A 16,136-nucleotide genomic window follows, 5' to 3' on the forward strand; every position below is an offset into this window, starting at 1 on the left:
TACATATTCTTCATTTTTCATATTCACAGATGTTTTGGGCCATTCTTGATCAAGCCCAAGAGAATTCTCCACTCTGCTCTGCATAGAACAGTGATAATGAAGCAGGTGTATTTTTCTGCTCTGCTGATCCAACAACAGATGGCAAAAGTTACCTTTGAACTCAGGTCAAAATTACAGTGCGGAACAAAAAAGATCGACAGTGATTACTGTTTGACTTTATCTCCTTTTTACAAGGTAAACAACATTCTTGATTAAAAATACTGCATGGTTCAAAGTTCAGTCAGGCACACAATTCATGTCTTCATACACAAGTACAGTTAATCAACCTCTTAAGTTATACCTCTAAAGTTGAAACCATTCATTTGTTGATTGATTATTCGAGCCACTTATTCTCACATGGGTTGTGGGGGTGCTGGAGCCTATCCCAGCCACCAACAAGCAGGAGGCAAATTACACTTGACTGACTTTGGCTGGGCAATTGCGTGTTCGGCAGTCCAAAACACAAAACTCATACGAAGTAAGAAAAGAAAAACATTTTAAAAACACTTATTTGGACGACTTTTACTTCGGACAAGCGTGTTACGCAAGTACAGTCTCGCCCTTTCTCGGCTCTTGTCCAACTGAGCTGAGGGTTATATGTTACGTAACACTGTTTTGTATCTCAAATGAAAAAAAAAAGCTGTAGGTGCCTTACTTGTCCCTACTTGAACAGACATTGTGGACAGCACGAACTGGGACAAGATGGGCTTTTATTTTTCCCTCGAGACATGGACTCTAATAGCCATTGTCATTGCTCTGCTGGCACTGTAAGTAAAGTTTATATGTTTACTTTAGATTTTAAAAGTTTCACATTTGATGCTGAGAGTAGTTCTTGACTTATCTCCAATACTTTACCATAACTACAAACAAATTTATACAGTATAAGATTGTGAATCTTATTATTTGTTACATGGCCCTTAGCCTAGTGCTTTTTTTTGCCAAATAAATTGAATTGAAAAAAATTGAAATTGAATGCACCATTTAAATGTCATTCTTAGTAATGTGAATTGTTTGCTGGAGAAAAGAAAATAGAATCGGAAACAGAAAAGAAACGTCTGTGACTTCATGGTAGTGTTAATATTATTTTGGTGTTTTTAATTAATTTATTTATTTTTTCATCTCCAGCTATGGAACTGCCCCATACGGCTTTTTCAAGAAACTAGGAATCAAAGGTCCCAAACCATTGCCCTTTATTGGGACATTTCTAGAGTACCGGCGGGTAAGATATATATTAATATATCTATATTCAACCACTCTGCACAAAAGTAAAGTAGTTTAAGATCTGAATATCTTTGGAATCTAGTGACTGTTTTTTTTGTTTTGTTAGGGAATTCATAATTTTGACCTTGAATGTTTCCAAAAGTACGGAAAAGTCTGGGGGTGAGTGTATTGTATGGAGAGAATTTTTGTGTTTACTTTGTTCATACTTGGTTATTTAACCTTTTTTTGCTGTAAGGTTGTATGATGGCAGGCAGCCTGTTGTGGCCATTATGGACACAGCTATGATCAAAACCGTTTTGGTTAAGGAGTGTTACTCTGTCTTCACCAACAGACGGGTAAAAATAGTACAATCACATCAGACATGAATTGTAATAAATAATTACAAACACAACTCATTCTTTCACTGTGTTTTTATAGGACTTTGGCTTAAATGGGCCTTTGAAGGATGCCGTCTCAATAGTAGAAGATGAAGATTGGAAGAGGATTCGCAGTATCCTCTCTCCCTCATTCACAAGTGGAAGACTTAAAGAGGTTAAAAAAAACACAAAAACAGACTGGGGACTTTAATTTGAATGGGAACTGTTTCTTTTTCTACCAAAAATGTAATTGTTTATCTAATGTCATATGTCTCTACAGATGTATTCTATAATGCTGCACCATTCTAATAATCTGCTCAAATGTCTTCAAAGGAAAGTTGATGCTGATGAGGTCATTCATCTCAAAGAGTGAGTAGGAATCTATGTATGTGCAGTGTATTGGATTCAGAATGTATTTCTTCGGACAGTGACATACAAAGCCATGCTATTTTACAGTGTATTTGGACCTTACAGTATGGATGTTGTGGCCAGCACTGCTTTCAGTGTAGATATTGACTCAATTAACCGGCCCGCTGATCCATTTGTGGCAAACATAAAGAAAATGACTATGTTCAACTTCATGAATCCTTTGCTTGTGCTTGTTGGTAGGTTCCATATTTTAAAGTGTTTCATGACTTTGCAAAGCCCCTTTTAACGGTAAATCTATTCCTTCTAATCTCAGTTCTCTTTCCATTTCTGCGGCCACTGATTGAGAAGATGGAACTATCCTTATTCCCCGCTGATGTGTTCACTTTCTTCTATAACTTCCTAAAGACCATCAAATCTGATCGCGACAAAAACAATTGCAAAGTAAATGAGTCAAGCGACAATATCGATGAAGCTGGTGGTTGTACATTTGTATCATGGTCAGGATTTATATTATTTTCAGTGAAACTACAATGCTTTTCCTTGTCTTGCAGAGCCGAGTAGATTTCATGCAGTTGATGGTGGAAGCTCAGATGTCCGAGTCCAGCAAAGAAGATAAAAACAACCAGAAAGGTCGTTTCAAAGAAAAAAATAAATAAACACAAGAGACCTACCATATAGAAAATATTACAACTTAGTATACTACTGTATTTTGTGTTCATTTTGCTTGATATTTCTTGTAATACATTGAGGTAACCTGAGATCTGAAGTCAATAACAAAATCAAATTGTACACTGACTTACTGAGAAAATATTTGTGTTGCAGGTCTGACTGATCACGAAATCCTTTCTCAAGCCATGCTATTCATATTTGCTGGGTATGAAACAAGCAGCAGCTCTATGTGCTTCTTTGGCTACAACCTAGCAACACACCCTTCCATTCAGAAGGCCCTACAAAAGGAGATTGATGAAACATTTCCAAATAAGGTCCCCTTTTGACAGTCTCATTATCAACAAGTTATTATCAACAAGTTAGGTGTCCTAGAACATCATTTTTGGTGAATTAGGTTCGGCCAAACTATGACGACCTGATGCAGATGGAATACCTTGATATGGTGATGAACGAGTCGGCGAGGCTGTACCCTATCGTAAACCGACTTGAAAGAGTTGGAAAGGCATCGGTTGAAGTCTGTGGTCTTACTATCCCTAAGAATAGTGTTGTTATGATACCAATTTACGCTCTCCACCGGGATCCTTCTTTGTGGCCTGAACCAGACTCCTTCAAACCCGAAAGGTATGACATTGAATGGCAGTTTCGTTGCTGCCTGATGGCTGACAGTTGACTAAAATGGGTGTTTCTTGTGTCCTATTTTAGGTTCAGTAAAGAAAATAAAGACAACATAGATCCTTATGCCTTCTTGCCATTTGGAGCAGGGCCAAGGAACTGCATTGGCATGCGATTTGGTGTCTTGATGATGAAATTGGCCTTGGTGGAGATATTGCAGCACTACAGCTTTGTCACCTGCAAAGAAACTGAGGTGTGCCAACAGTTTTAGTCATGTTGAAGCTTTGATGAATTTCTGATATTTATTATTCACGGTTTTAAAAAATAAATATTATTCTCCTAGATCCCATTGGTGCTGTCAACTGAAGGATTTACTTCACCCAAGAATCCAATAAAAATTAAACTAATGCCAAGAGAAACCACATCCGGTTGAACTTCCAGATTAATATGATTATTTGGCCCTTATTTCACCCATTTAAATGCCTCTCAACTTCCCCTATGTTGAGAAATTTGGAAACATTGTACAATTTGGACAATAACTCTGTTTCTATGTCAAAAATCTCCACCTGAATAAAGATCAAATTCAGGAATTCTATTTTCTACATAAAACATGTTACTGGAAATAAGGTCTGAAAACAAACAAGTAAAAATGCACTCAATTTGGTGAAAAACACAAAAAGATTGGCACGTAAATGCAGTTTGTCCTTTTAAATCATCCTCCACTTACCGCTAGAGGGAGCTGTCATACCTTACCTACAAATTCACTCAATATTAAAGGTCTGCAAGTGTACTTCCTGGAGATGGATTTCAAATGCCCATCATTTATAAAACGTTGGTCATCATAATATTTCGTAATATTATTTTTTTAAAATTTAATTTAAATTAGCTAATGTATTCCAAATATATACAAAATAATATGGACCCTGTAAACCACAGGTGTCAATTAATGGGTTCCAAATTATAGATAGTCGACTTTAGACTATCAGAGATGATGATTGAAAAATTGTGTTAATACGATGACTGATTTTGGCCATGTTATAACCGATCGTAAATGTTATTCGGAGACTTAGCAGGTGCACGTGCCCAGCATGATTTAATTAATTGAATTGTGCCGTTTTTGTTGTTGGTTTTCTTTTTAATCACTAGGAGGTGTTAAGGACGACCCGCTATCATGGCTAGACATTACAGCTGTTGTAATGATGATTGTGATGATTTATTTAAAAGTTTAGCGTTGTCTGAGCAAATATTGTTGTCGAAATTGCGTCACAGTTGTCGTCAGGCATACGACACAAAAGGTAATACAGGCGGGCATGTTCACGTCTACCAACTTGCATTATTTTACATTTTATTATGTGAAAAATCATCATAAGAGATTAACACCGGCTGCGAGGGAAAATCTCCAGAAGCCCGAAACAAAGAGCTTCAACTCAACCAAACGAGGCGCATTTGTCCCGCCCTCGTCACAAGTAACCTGGCTGCCATTGGTCGAAGTACAAAGAAGCTTGTCGACCATTGGCTGCGGCCGGTTTACCGTTGACCGTCTGTTGTTCTGGTGGAAGAGGGGGCGCGTCTTTGACAGCGAACTGCTTCCAGCGGACCCTTTCGGAAGCAACAAATTTTGGATTTGGATGTAATTGACGCGTGGAGCAGTTAAGTGTATGAAGGTATGTTCAGCGTAGATTGAAATGAATATTTTCCATGTTCTTTACCAGGGATCTTAAACGAGAATGGAATAAAATGTGACCCGTTAATTATAATTGCATTTCATTTAAGATTTGCACTATAAGGTATTAGATGTCTGCAAAAAATGCTGTAATTTCATGTAATACCGTTTCTTTACTGGTTAATGGACGCAACATTGAAGCACTATTTTTCCTGCCGTCATCGTTTACTTTAATTTGATGTTACTGATGTTTTTTTACCTTTCTACCTGAATGTTGTTTTCGTGAAAAAGAATTGCAGGTGTCTGTGTTACACAAGTGCTAAGACTAAATCATTTGCTGTTCCTGAGCAACCACGCTAACCCTTTTATTGTAACCCATCCTGGAAAAATATGCAACAAGCACATGCTGTACAATAATTTGAGGCTGTATTTTGCTGATTTAATACGGTCGATTAAACTTAAATCCCTCCAAGATTTTGGGTGGGATTCATATTTGCTCTTGAGTGTTGAATCCCATAGTTTGGGCATCCCTGGAATGTTGGAATGGTTCTTCATAAAAACCCAACTCCAAGTATCAGATGACCTGGCAAAGTTGGTCCACTTTGACCCGGAGCCAGCCCAAACAGCAATATTTGGTGCTTCAGTGACAAAGTAACAGTTGAGTAAGACTTTTTCAGGGATTAGGTCATGTTTTATATAATGTTATCCGTTTTAGAGTAATCTCAAAATAAAGACCTGTAGTTTTTCCTCCAAATAATTGCAGTACTTCTGACATTCCAGTTAGAGGAGCCGAGGAATTTGACAGTTTGCTTGCCATTCGCAGGGCATCTACAGTCCAAGAAACACTGATATTCATACCAATATTTAATTAAAGTACTGAATCCTTTTCACAGCATGTTTTTAAAATGTGAGAGGAAGTCGGAAGTCGAAAATGATCCAGCGTATGAAGAGAACCTGCAATCTCTGCAAAGAATGGCAACAAACTAAATTAATGTTGCCTAATTTGTTTTTTTAATAACTTTTTTGAAATTCTTTGATTTGCCCATTTTGCAATCTTGCAATATAACCTACTCATACGTGTGTGTTTCTACGTAATTGGAACACATAGTGGAGGCAAGAATGAAACAGTTTATTGTGTGGTAGTTAAAAAGGCAAACAAGACGCCAGAGCTTTTCTTGATGTCAGGGCAACGATGATTTAAACTATGCATGCCAAAACTCACACTGTGCCCTTAAATTCTTGGAATGCTTGATGCAGTGGAGATGAGATACTTTGCATCTTATCTAGGTAACATGTCCATTACTACAGCAAATAATAGCATTACTACTGCTACTCGGGAAGACAGAAAACATTTACTACACTTTCATACTAGACTTTCAAATATGCAAACTTTTTTTAACTGGATGATTTGGGCTCAAGAGTACATTTACCTGTGTTTAACCTTGCAGGTCCTGACCTCAGAGCTTTCCTGCCTTTTAACTGCCAGACACAAATCATTCCTAATTATGTGCACTATCTTGATTAGGAGCTGAACATATCTTAAATCAAAATACTTAAGAAGTTATTTACTTGTAATTTGTACTTCTGACAATTATGCACTGATTGCAGGTAATAAAACTAGAACTATTGTTTTTTTTTTTATAAAATAATGTAATGCTACAAATAGGTTAAGCTGTCTTCATTAGGTTAAGCACTGTTAATAGCTCAAGTTTTGGTGCAATATTTTTCACCCACTATGTCCCCTACCTCCCTTTCCTTAGGAGGAGAAAATGAATGTGGAGGCTCTAAGCAGAGCAGAGCTACTAACACTCCTCAGTATCTTGGAGGGAGAACTTGAGGCCCAGGAGGTGGTCATTCATGCCTTTCGAGTAAGTACAATCAGCACTAAAGCTTTCTCTAGACACTGGCAGTGAAGATTGAAATTAACCTGTTTCAGCATTACACTTTCGAAAAGAATGTGACTCAACCAAGAGGGGATACGTGAACAGGAAACTAAGGAAACAGCAGGAGTATAGACAATAGGGCAGGATTTTGGCTCCACCAATGTCAACATTATTGCTGTTTGCTCAGTGAAGTGATTTTTTTTTTGTCTCACACTGTGAATTGGAAGAATGACATCTTTGAATTTGGAAATTGGACTTTAAATAAAGACTGTAGTAGTTGAAGAGAACACGGTTTGATTGCAGAATGCAATCATTTCTTCTTATCAATCAACCAATAAAATCCTATCTGAATAGCTGTTTTCATATAATGATTCATTCATATGTCACTATTATAGAGCAAACACAAAGATTGAAAACATCTTACTACACACAAGGAAAATTACAAAACATTTGTGTAAATATTGTAAGGGTGAGCTTGAATGAAGAAAAAATGGGCAATCAATTAAACATCAGGTTTATTGTCCTATTATGTAATATAACAGAGCTGCAAATGGAGAATCACAAGTTCTAGTAGGATTGTGAAAATACACTATACATCATCAGACTGCCTTTTTTTTATTAAACTTGTAGGGTGAAAACATTTAGTATAATTTAGCCCCTTTTTACACAAATTGTGGATAGCAGGGCAGTTTGTGGAACATACCAAAATAACAAACAGCCAATGAAAAGCCACCAAAGGCACTTAATAGTTACATTAACTCAAGGGGTCAGGTCTATTCCCCTCCCAAGACAGCCTTGTCAGTCCTAGTTGTACTCGTAATTCTTCCATGCCGGAGCAAGAAAGCACGGTTGGCCCACAGCTACATTGCTTTGCATTGTTTGAGGGTACTCTTAGCCCATTATGCTCTCTCAAACTCAGTAGACAGCAGCTGCTCCTTGCTAAGATGGAGCCACTAAATGCTGCTGAGTGCCTTGATAGATGGGACCGGGGTTATAATGACAAAAGCTACTGCAATTATCTTGAGGCATTTTGATCTTGGCTATTTTTGTTTCAAAGGCCAGCACTCCAAAGTGGATGCATGTATGGCACAAAGCAAAACTGTAAATAAGCGCCCAGTAGTCATCTGTGTTGGGGGAACAAGCTGCCACCTCATTGTTCATCCTCTCTTTGTATTACGAGCTTTGGTGCCTTCCTTTCAGCATCCCCCTGCAATCCTGTTTCACACCAATATTACAAGGCAGCTTTGATAATTAACCATGACTCTTGTCCCATCTGCCCAATCACACACAAACATGCGCACGTACGTACACTCGTGCACACACATGCTAGTGGTCCCTTGTGAGCTGTTGAGAGGTTGGGTGTTAGTTCTTTGGCGGATGTACAATCACTGACTTCCGTCCTTTCCTCTGTGGCAGTGTCCTAAAAAAAAGTATAGGATATATATATATACATACATATACATACACACACATATATATGTGTGTGTATGTATATGTATGTATATATATATATATATGTCTGTATATATATGTATGTGTGTATATATACACATATACATATATACACACACACATATATATATATATATATATATATATATATATATATATATATATATATATACACACATATATACACATATATATGTGTGTGTGTATATATATGTATATATATATATTATAAAAATATGTTATTTAAAAAAAACTACTAGAAAAACTTTTTAAGATATAACAATACAAGTTCTTTGGACAATAAGTATTGATGAATTGTGACTTGTTTCTGATAATTAATCACTGTATTTCCACATTAAAACATGGCTTAGTTGTAACCATAGAGGAGTTATAGTAGAGGGAAATGACACCACAAAAAGGTCATATTCCAGTGGGAGCAGCCTGTCTTTTGACTTGTCTTTATCTAAAGGGGAAAGCAAATATATCTGTCTGTCAGGCATTAATGGAACAGAGGGTTGGGTACCTCAAAGGAATGCCAGTTTAAGACGTGCAAGTGGGAGTGGAGTCTCTTTTTTGTCAGCTATAAGAACACTGTTACAATATATTTTTCAGATTGTAGTTGCAGGTTTTTGTGGATATCAGCCAATGTAATTAACAGTGTTCAACATTGTCAAGAACTTAGATATGTTTGATTTGAATCTTAAGTGCTTTTTGAAAGTAAAACCTCAGGTTTTCAAATGTCCTTTTTGATTACACAACAATAATCAGTTTCATTTAACAGATGACAGAAATCTCAGTTTCCTGTTGAGATGCTGACATTCTAAGGACTGGGACATTTTGAAGTTGCACCTTTCGTCTAGATTGTGGCCTGTTTGGACAGTTTTTGTTTAGGCTAGTCACTGATGAAGTACTGGGAGAGTATCTATATATGAATAAAAGCATCGATAGAAACTGATCTAGTTGGCCTGAGTCCTACGACAGTTACGGACAAAGCCCTCAGTATTTACCTTTGCCTTTTTCCCCTCCAATTTTTGTGTGTTGTTGTAGATAGGATTGTATTACACTTTTTCACAAGACAATATCAAAGTTTGATATTTTGCATGCAGTTAAGGCTTAAAAATAATAAAAAGAAAAAAATGCTTCACAGAGATTACCTCAACCTACAAGTAATTGTTCTACCTTTGTGATGCATTGCTCAGGAAGTTTGGCGATTGGATTGGATTGGATTGGATAACTTTATTCATCCCGTATTCGGGAAATTTCATTGGTACAGACTATGGCCAGAGTCCGCCTCCTCATTGGTTTTTTGGCTATGTCAGTTTAATATCACTTGGTTGTTGTATGATCTCACTGTATGTCCTGTGAGGTGAAGTGCATTTGTCATTGGTCTAAGGCGCGTACTATAAACCAAAAACTAAGCACATAATTCTGCTTCAAGAACAGACTGGAGAGCTCTTTTCTTTTTTCAGCTTTTTAAAAAAAAAAAAATTAATTTATTTATAAGATATTCCAGTTCTTTGATAAAAAATAAACATGGAACATGTTACAATTGCTTAACATTTGAATTATCGTGGACGACGCATACAATTTAGTAAGACAATTGGCGCATTACAATAAACAATGTGTAATTGTCTATCACTAAATCTCCTCACGTAACATTTTAGGTCACCAAAATGGCAAGTTACATTGACCTCCTAACTTGCCTCTTTTTTGTAAGCTTCTCATTTTTCTTAGCCTACATTGACATTTTTTCCCTCAATTTGATGGTGCAATATGAAACATTTGAAGATTGTATCATTATGTATATATGTAAATTTTGTTATGTAAAAGTCAGTTTCTAGACAACACAGTACATTGACATAACCTCTTTCTTTTCTGATTCAAATGCCACCTTGGTATGATAATGCACCATGATCTTATCTGGCAACCCAAATCGAAAGGGATACTGCGTTTAAATATTTTGATCCTGATTGCAGTCTTCCATAATGCTCCTTTTACGCATTCATAAAAAATGCATAAATATAAATAAAAGGATAGTCATTTCTCAAGTTTCTTCAAATTGCTTCAAAATAGTTATTTACTAGCTTTCGCTTTTCTGCTTTCACCTATGGTCAATACTCCATGAAATGCAAACCCCTTGTGCAATACAGCAAAAAATTAAAATGTGCAGAGACATTTGCACTGAGTGAAACACACAGGTGCACCCTTATCCGTTTACCTTCATGTGTTAGTTAATGCCTTCCACAATATTGCTCAGAAATGTAATCTCGGCTGTACCTGTGTAACAAGATAAATGCACTATAACAATACCATTCACAGTGGTAATTTCTACACCACCAGCAAAGTTCTTTGTTTGCCGGTTTTTACATGGTCCTGCTGAGGAAACAAGACTCCGTGGCTTTTCTCATCTCCCACAAGCCTGTGATTGTGTCTTGAGGCTATAGTTAAATGTCTTGAGTGACAACAGATTCTTGCTGGTTTAGATCAAGCTGTCACTCACACATCACATTAGGTGCCTGTTGTCAGTGAGACGGATGAACGGACAGCCGAAAAATGTGTAACATGTTTATTCCAGTTACAAAACTATTCCACACAGGAAAAAAAAGGTTGTTTGCATGCCTGCTTGCGAAAAAAGTAATTAAAAGCAAAGCATTGTTGTTGAATTGATTAACTACTTGCTCTCTTTTGTTCATCACTGACTGTAGAGATGAGACAATCTCTCAAAGATTCTCATAAAATGAGGCAGATCCTGTAATTTTGATTAGAACTTTTCTGCAAACAAATACAATTAATGTAAGCTTGTCAAAGTAGAGAACTAGAAATATCACTAAACTTTTACTTATGTACAAAAACAACTTGCTCACAGGTAGACTCAAAATCCATGGAGTACACACACCCACAAGAATGTTAAAGACAGACTTTGTGCACTCGCCCTCTCATTGAAGCCTAGTGGGTCGGACATGGAAACAAAGGTGGGGACTGAAGGCATTGAAACTGTGTCCCTATGCAGTTGTCTAATCTCTTTTGAGGGTCACATTCTTTGTTCAGAGAAAGACAGAGACTAGCATTTAGCGTCAGTACTGATGATGCCCGCAGGGTTTGTGAGCATGTGTTTACATTGTTGTAGCTTATGAGTACGAAGAGGAAAAAGTGACATTATTTTGAGAAACTCATGGAAAAATTTGTTGCTATACATTCTCGAGAAGGAGGATAAAGGGGTCCTTTAAGGACTGTGCGTGCGGTTTCTTCGGTTAATCCGGTTTCCTTCCACATCCCAAAAACATGCTTGTTTGGTTGACTCTAAATTGTCCTTGGGTATGATTGTGAGTGTGAATGGTTGTTCGTCTCATTGTACCCTGTGATTGGCTGGCAAGCTATTCAGGGTGTCCCTCAACTACTACCATAATTGATTGGGATAGGCTCTGGCACCCCCACGGTCCTTTATGATGATAAGGAGAATGAAAAATAAATGAATGAATTTTAAGTACAATAAATATCTGTTTAATTTCACGGTGTAGTCATTCACTTATGCGTCTTTGGGGAGGTATTAAAACCTGGTTTTGGAAAGGGGGCGCAATGTCTCACCCCTTTTTGTTTTGTTTCTATGACCATCTGCCTGTGCTCACACTGACAATAACATCCCCGCATTGATTTCTTACATGTATGTACGTGTAAGGACATGCAGACAGGCACTCTAAACCCTTGGTTGCTGAAGTGTATGTCTATCCTCAGATATTGTTTCGTAAAGGTTCATTGTGTTCATTACCTGTGTTTTTGCCCACTAAAATATAGTGTTAGTTAATGTTCAACACAGTAGATGGAAGTCGCTTTCCTATTGTAATAGTGTCTGCCTATCACAATACACAATTCTATAGACAAATGATATATAGTGGTGGTGGAGAGTTGGGATGATGTAAACATGTTTTCTCTTTCTGGGGGAGCGCCAGGGCATAAATTAATTGTGGCACTGAGTTGGTGTTTTGGTGTAACAAATTTCACAGGATTCAATTTTTCTTTTCTTTTAGGCTCAACACAAAGATGCTTTTATCCAAGAGCGTTATGGCCAGTACAATCTCAGCGATCCATTTCTGGCTTTGCAACGAGACAGCAAAGTAGCAGAGAATCAACACAGATTTCCTCCAACTCATCCAGGCTTACAGGAGCAAGGAGTGGGTCCTAACCCTCTGGCTGTACTAAAATTGGTCATGGCCCACTGCAAGAGGATGCAGGAAAGGATGATGAGACAGTTGGCAGCAACTGAGAGCAGACACAGAAGGGTAAATGAAAGTTCATTTTTCCCCCTTGTTTAGAATCAAAACACTTTAATATTGTTGTGATTTATTTTTTGATGTAATGAAACAGGTGTTCTTCCACTGTGATTCTTTTGTGCGGCAGATGATAGCTGATCTAGCGGAAGACAAACTACGGCAAGCCCATGAATCTGCGCAGAGTGACAATTTCGCTTTGATTCTACAAACAGAAAGAGATGAACTCCTGCAACAGGTGCTGACCCATATCAAACTCCAGATGTGTGCCAAAGTAATCAACTTGCTGATGAATGATCTAAAAGAGCTGAGGAGATTGTATTGCTTTTATTTTTATTTTTTCCCCCTTCGCTTTTTTTGTGGTTTCCTTTTTACACTGAATGCTGTGATTTACTGGAAAAAGCAGGGAGATCACAGGAAAGCATCAGTGGGGCTCCATTGTCTGACTCTGGAGGGTGGGCAGGGCTTTTAAAGTTCAAGAACATACAGTACACAGGCCCCATTATGTGGACACACATGGCTCTTATAGAGGAAACAGATGAGGAAGAGACGATTGTTTAGTTGTCCTGCCCAGGGGTTTACGGCCTCAGGAAACTTGAGCTCATGGTTCTACATGTCTGGTCAGCTCATGCACACGTGCTTGAGGGAAGAATCTGCCTCTACTTCATGGTCTAAGATAGCATAAAACAATTCTCTTTATCCCTGGGTCAATGTTATAGCTTGCATTTTATGATGTAATCAAGGTTTTGAAACAGCATAGTTAGCCTTGAAATATCTATTAACTGAGGTATTTATCAAAAATGCACACATTACAATATATGTGTTGGAAAGTATTTCCTTTCAGGATTTCTTTATATCGCAAATCTTTTGTATTTCCTATAAGATATTCCCACAAGTGTGGGTAATAGAATGAGATTCGTGAAGGCATACATACAAAAAGGACATTACCCACATCAATTTCAGGTTGTAAAAATTCTAATCTAAATTGGATATATGTTATACTACTTGGATGCATTTAAGTGGACACAGCATCTGGAGAAACATCGGGTTCAGTATCTTGCTCAAGGATAGTTTTACATGGCCACCAGGGCGGGGAATCAACCTTTGGGTTGAGAGACAACTAACTCTGACCACGCCGCCCAATTCACAACCCAATGACTGCAGAAGGGGGGGAACTACTATCATGATTTCCATAAAGCTTGTGCCAGTTAGATTACGAGCATTTATTTAAACATCTACAAACAGATTGGGCTTTGTATACAAAAGGCGTCTGGTTTCTGATTTGAATCTGCTAATTGTGGATGTCTGCATCAGATTAACCAATGCAATGCCGCAATTCAACAAAGTGAGGTTATTGTGTGCCCCCTTGTGGTCACAATAATAGTAGGCGTCTTGATTTACTCACCAACTCTATGTTTATATGCCCTTGTCCATCCATCCAGCTTGAAATTGAGCGAGCAGCAGTGCGGCGACTGGAGATAGCGCAGGATGAGGCCGTGATCCAGGCAGAGGACTCACTGACACAGCACCAGCAGCTTTCTTCTACTCTCAGCCTGGAGCTTCAAAAAGCCACCAGCCGAGCAGAGGAGGAGGCTCACAAGGTCTTAGAGCTCCGTAATATGTTGCAAGAGGAGACGGGAGCAGTGGAAAAGCTCCAGAAGCTCCTTGAGGAGGAAAAAAAGCGGTCAGCAGAGCACGAGGCTCAAAGTAAGAGGAAGCTTGCTGAATTTACCACTGAGCAAGAGGAATTGAAATCTAGGCTCATTAGTGAAGAATTAAAGAGTACGGAACTGAAGAGACAAGTTGAGCATCTGAAAAAGAGATTGTCTGAAACCAGTGAGCCCAAAGAGTGCCCAAATGAGGTATTGACAGTGATAAAAGAGTCGCCTTCCAAGGTGGAGGTTGCGTCCACCGTCATTCAGACGGAGCCTGATGGGAAAGTCGTTGTCCCTCCAAAAATATCATCATTGGTAAAAGTCAATGGCCATCACACTGTCAAAGAGACAGAGCCAACTCAGGATGGAAGAGAAACAGAAAATATAGGGACACAGGAAAGTGGTGCAGGAGCAAGCTTCCCTTCTCCTCTCGCTCCTCATCCTCAAAACATACCTCATTCTCCTTCAAGCACCGCCTCCTCTTCTCTCTCCTCCTCTCCTATTTCCTCACCAGTTTTGGTCAAACATCTTAACAGCCCAGGATTCCATCAGTCCTCCTACCAGGCTGGAGTCAATCAGCGCTTCCAAGCTGCCCGACACAAGTTTCAAACCCAGGCGGAGCTGGAGCAGCAACAGCATGGTGGCCCTCTTTCCCCCAGGGACCTCTCACCCACCACCTCCTCCATCTCTCCGCCACCAGAACACACTGCAGCCAAGCAGCTGGCCCGCAACACGGTCACACAGGTGCTGTCCCGGTTCACTAGCCAGCAGGCCGGTGTCAAACTGGTGCCAATGAGCAACTCTCCATTTGGTACGGACTACCGTAATGTAGCTGCATCACCTCCTGGTGGAAGGTCACCTTCTGGGCATCTATCTCCAGGTGTCCGATCACCTCTAACCCCGCGATCAGAGAGGACTCATCCTCCTCCAATTCCTCCTAAGAAGCCAGCTATTAGTCAGAGTCCAGGCTCCCCAAGTCATTCCACCCGAACCAACCTGTTCTCAGAGCTTTCGGGCAACTGTGGACCAAACAGCTGCGAACAAGATGGAACAACAGAGGCAGTCTTATCTTCTACCAGTTAATGTTTCTATTACACTGACAAACCTTTTAAAGAGCACACAATTTTCCACGTGTCACATAAAACCCTTTTTTTGCACAGTTGCCCCTCTGGTGGTCTAGTCACAAAATATAAGATACCCTTGGCATGTTTAGACTACTACAGTACAATGAATGGCACTGGAATTTGAATAAGGTGCAACATTTAAAACTGGTCAGTGATGATTAATGATGATGCCCCTCACTCTGCACATTCCTGAGATTATAATATAGTAAATCTATAAATTTGACAGCATTACACACACTGGCAGCATCTCTCACATTAATACCAAGAAATGATAAAACTACCAGCACTCACTGTAAGTTAATGCAGAACTGTTTAAGTGTAGATGTTTTTTTTAAAAAGTCCCATAGATCTTAGAATGCATGTAGTAGTTGCCACTAATCCACAAACAAATAATAAACTTTACTTTGAAGGCTGTTCAAAGACTATTGCACTGTTAATCAGATACGGTCGAGTAAATAACTGCACTTTCTCTATTACAGAGACTGCACTGAACTACTGATGTCTGTTGATCACAAAGACCTCTACTTTAACCAAATCTAAACAGATGTTTCATGTTTGTTCCTAAGAAAATTGCAACTATTTGTAGGCTGTCAAATTCATTGTTTTAATAAATTTTTCAAATGCTTTGGAAAATGTTTGCACATAATGTACCTTTTTCTTAGATTTACCACTAAGAACCAAACACCTCCAGAGGCCTCTATTGATTCACTATCATCCCCGGACATTGGTCATAAAACAGGATTAGCCAGTCAATAACCTATTTCTGACATAGAACAATTTAACATGTGCAGAAAGGAGCAATCCAATGAGAAACTACCGTGTTGTGCT

The 16,136-nt window shown here is 38.6% G+C and overlaps 2 protein-coding genes across 2 annotated transcripts; both read left to right on the top strand.

Moving 5' to 3' along the window:
- Window positions 1-304: 304 nt before the first annotated feature.
- cyp3a65 (cytochrome P450, family 3, subfamily A, polypeptide 65) lies at window positions 305-3,856 on the top strand. The gene is made up of 13 exons (XM_077608373.1): window positions 305-806; window positions 1,165-1,258; window positions 1,367-1,419; window positions 1,496-1,595; window positions 1,678-1,791; window positions 1,897-1,985; window positions 2,073-2,221; window positions 2,299-2,426; window positions 2,537-2,615; window positions 2,808-2,968; window positions 3,049-3,275; window positions 3,357-3,519; window positions 3,610-3,856. The coding sequence occupies exons 1-13, from the start codon at window positions 742-744 to the stop codon at window positions 3,697-3,699; spliced, it is 1,512 nt and encodes a 503-aa protein (XP_077464499.1). The 5' UTR covers window positions 305-741; the 3' UTR covers window positions 3,700-3,856.
- Window positions 3,857-4,009: 153 nt separating this feature from the next.
- cttnbp2nlb (CTTNBP2 N-terminal like b) lies at window positions 4,010-15,941 on the top strand. Its single transcript, XM_077608372.1, has 5 exons — window positions 4,010-4,930; window positions 6,690-6,797; window positions 12,290-12,541; window positions 12,660-12,767; window positions 13,972-15,941. Exons 1-5 carry the CDS (start codon window positions 4,925-4,927, stop codon window positions 15,265-15,267), a joined length of 1,770 nt encoding a protein of 589 aa, XP_077464498.1. The 5' UTR covers window positions 4,010-4,924; the 3' UTR covers window positions 15,268-15,941.
- The last annotated feature ends 195 nt before the right edge of the window (window positions 15,942-16,136 follow it).

Source organism: Stigmatopora argus, chromosome 1 (assembly GCF_051989625.1).
Source record: "Stigmatopora argus isolate UIUO_Sarg chromosome 1, RoL_Sarg_1.0, whole genome shotgun sequence".
Classification (NCBI taxonomy): Eukaryota; Metazoa; Chordata; class Actinopteri; order Syngnathiformes; family Syngnathidae; genus Stigmatopora; species Stigmatopora argus.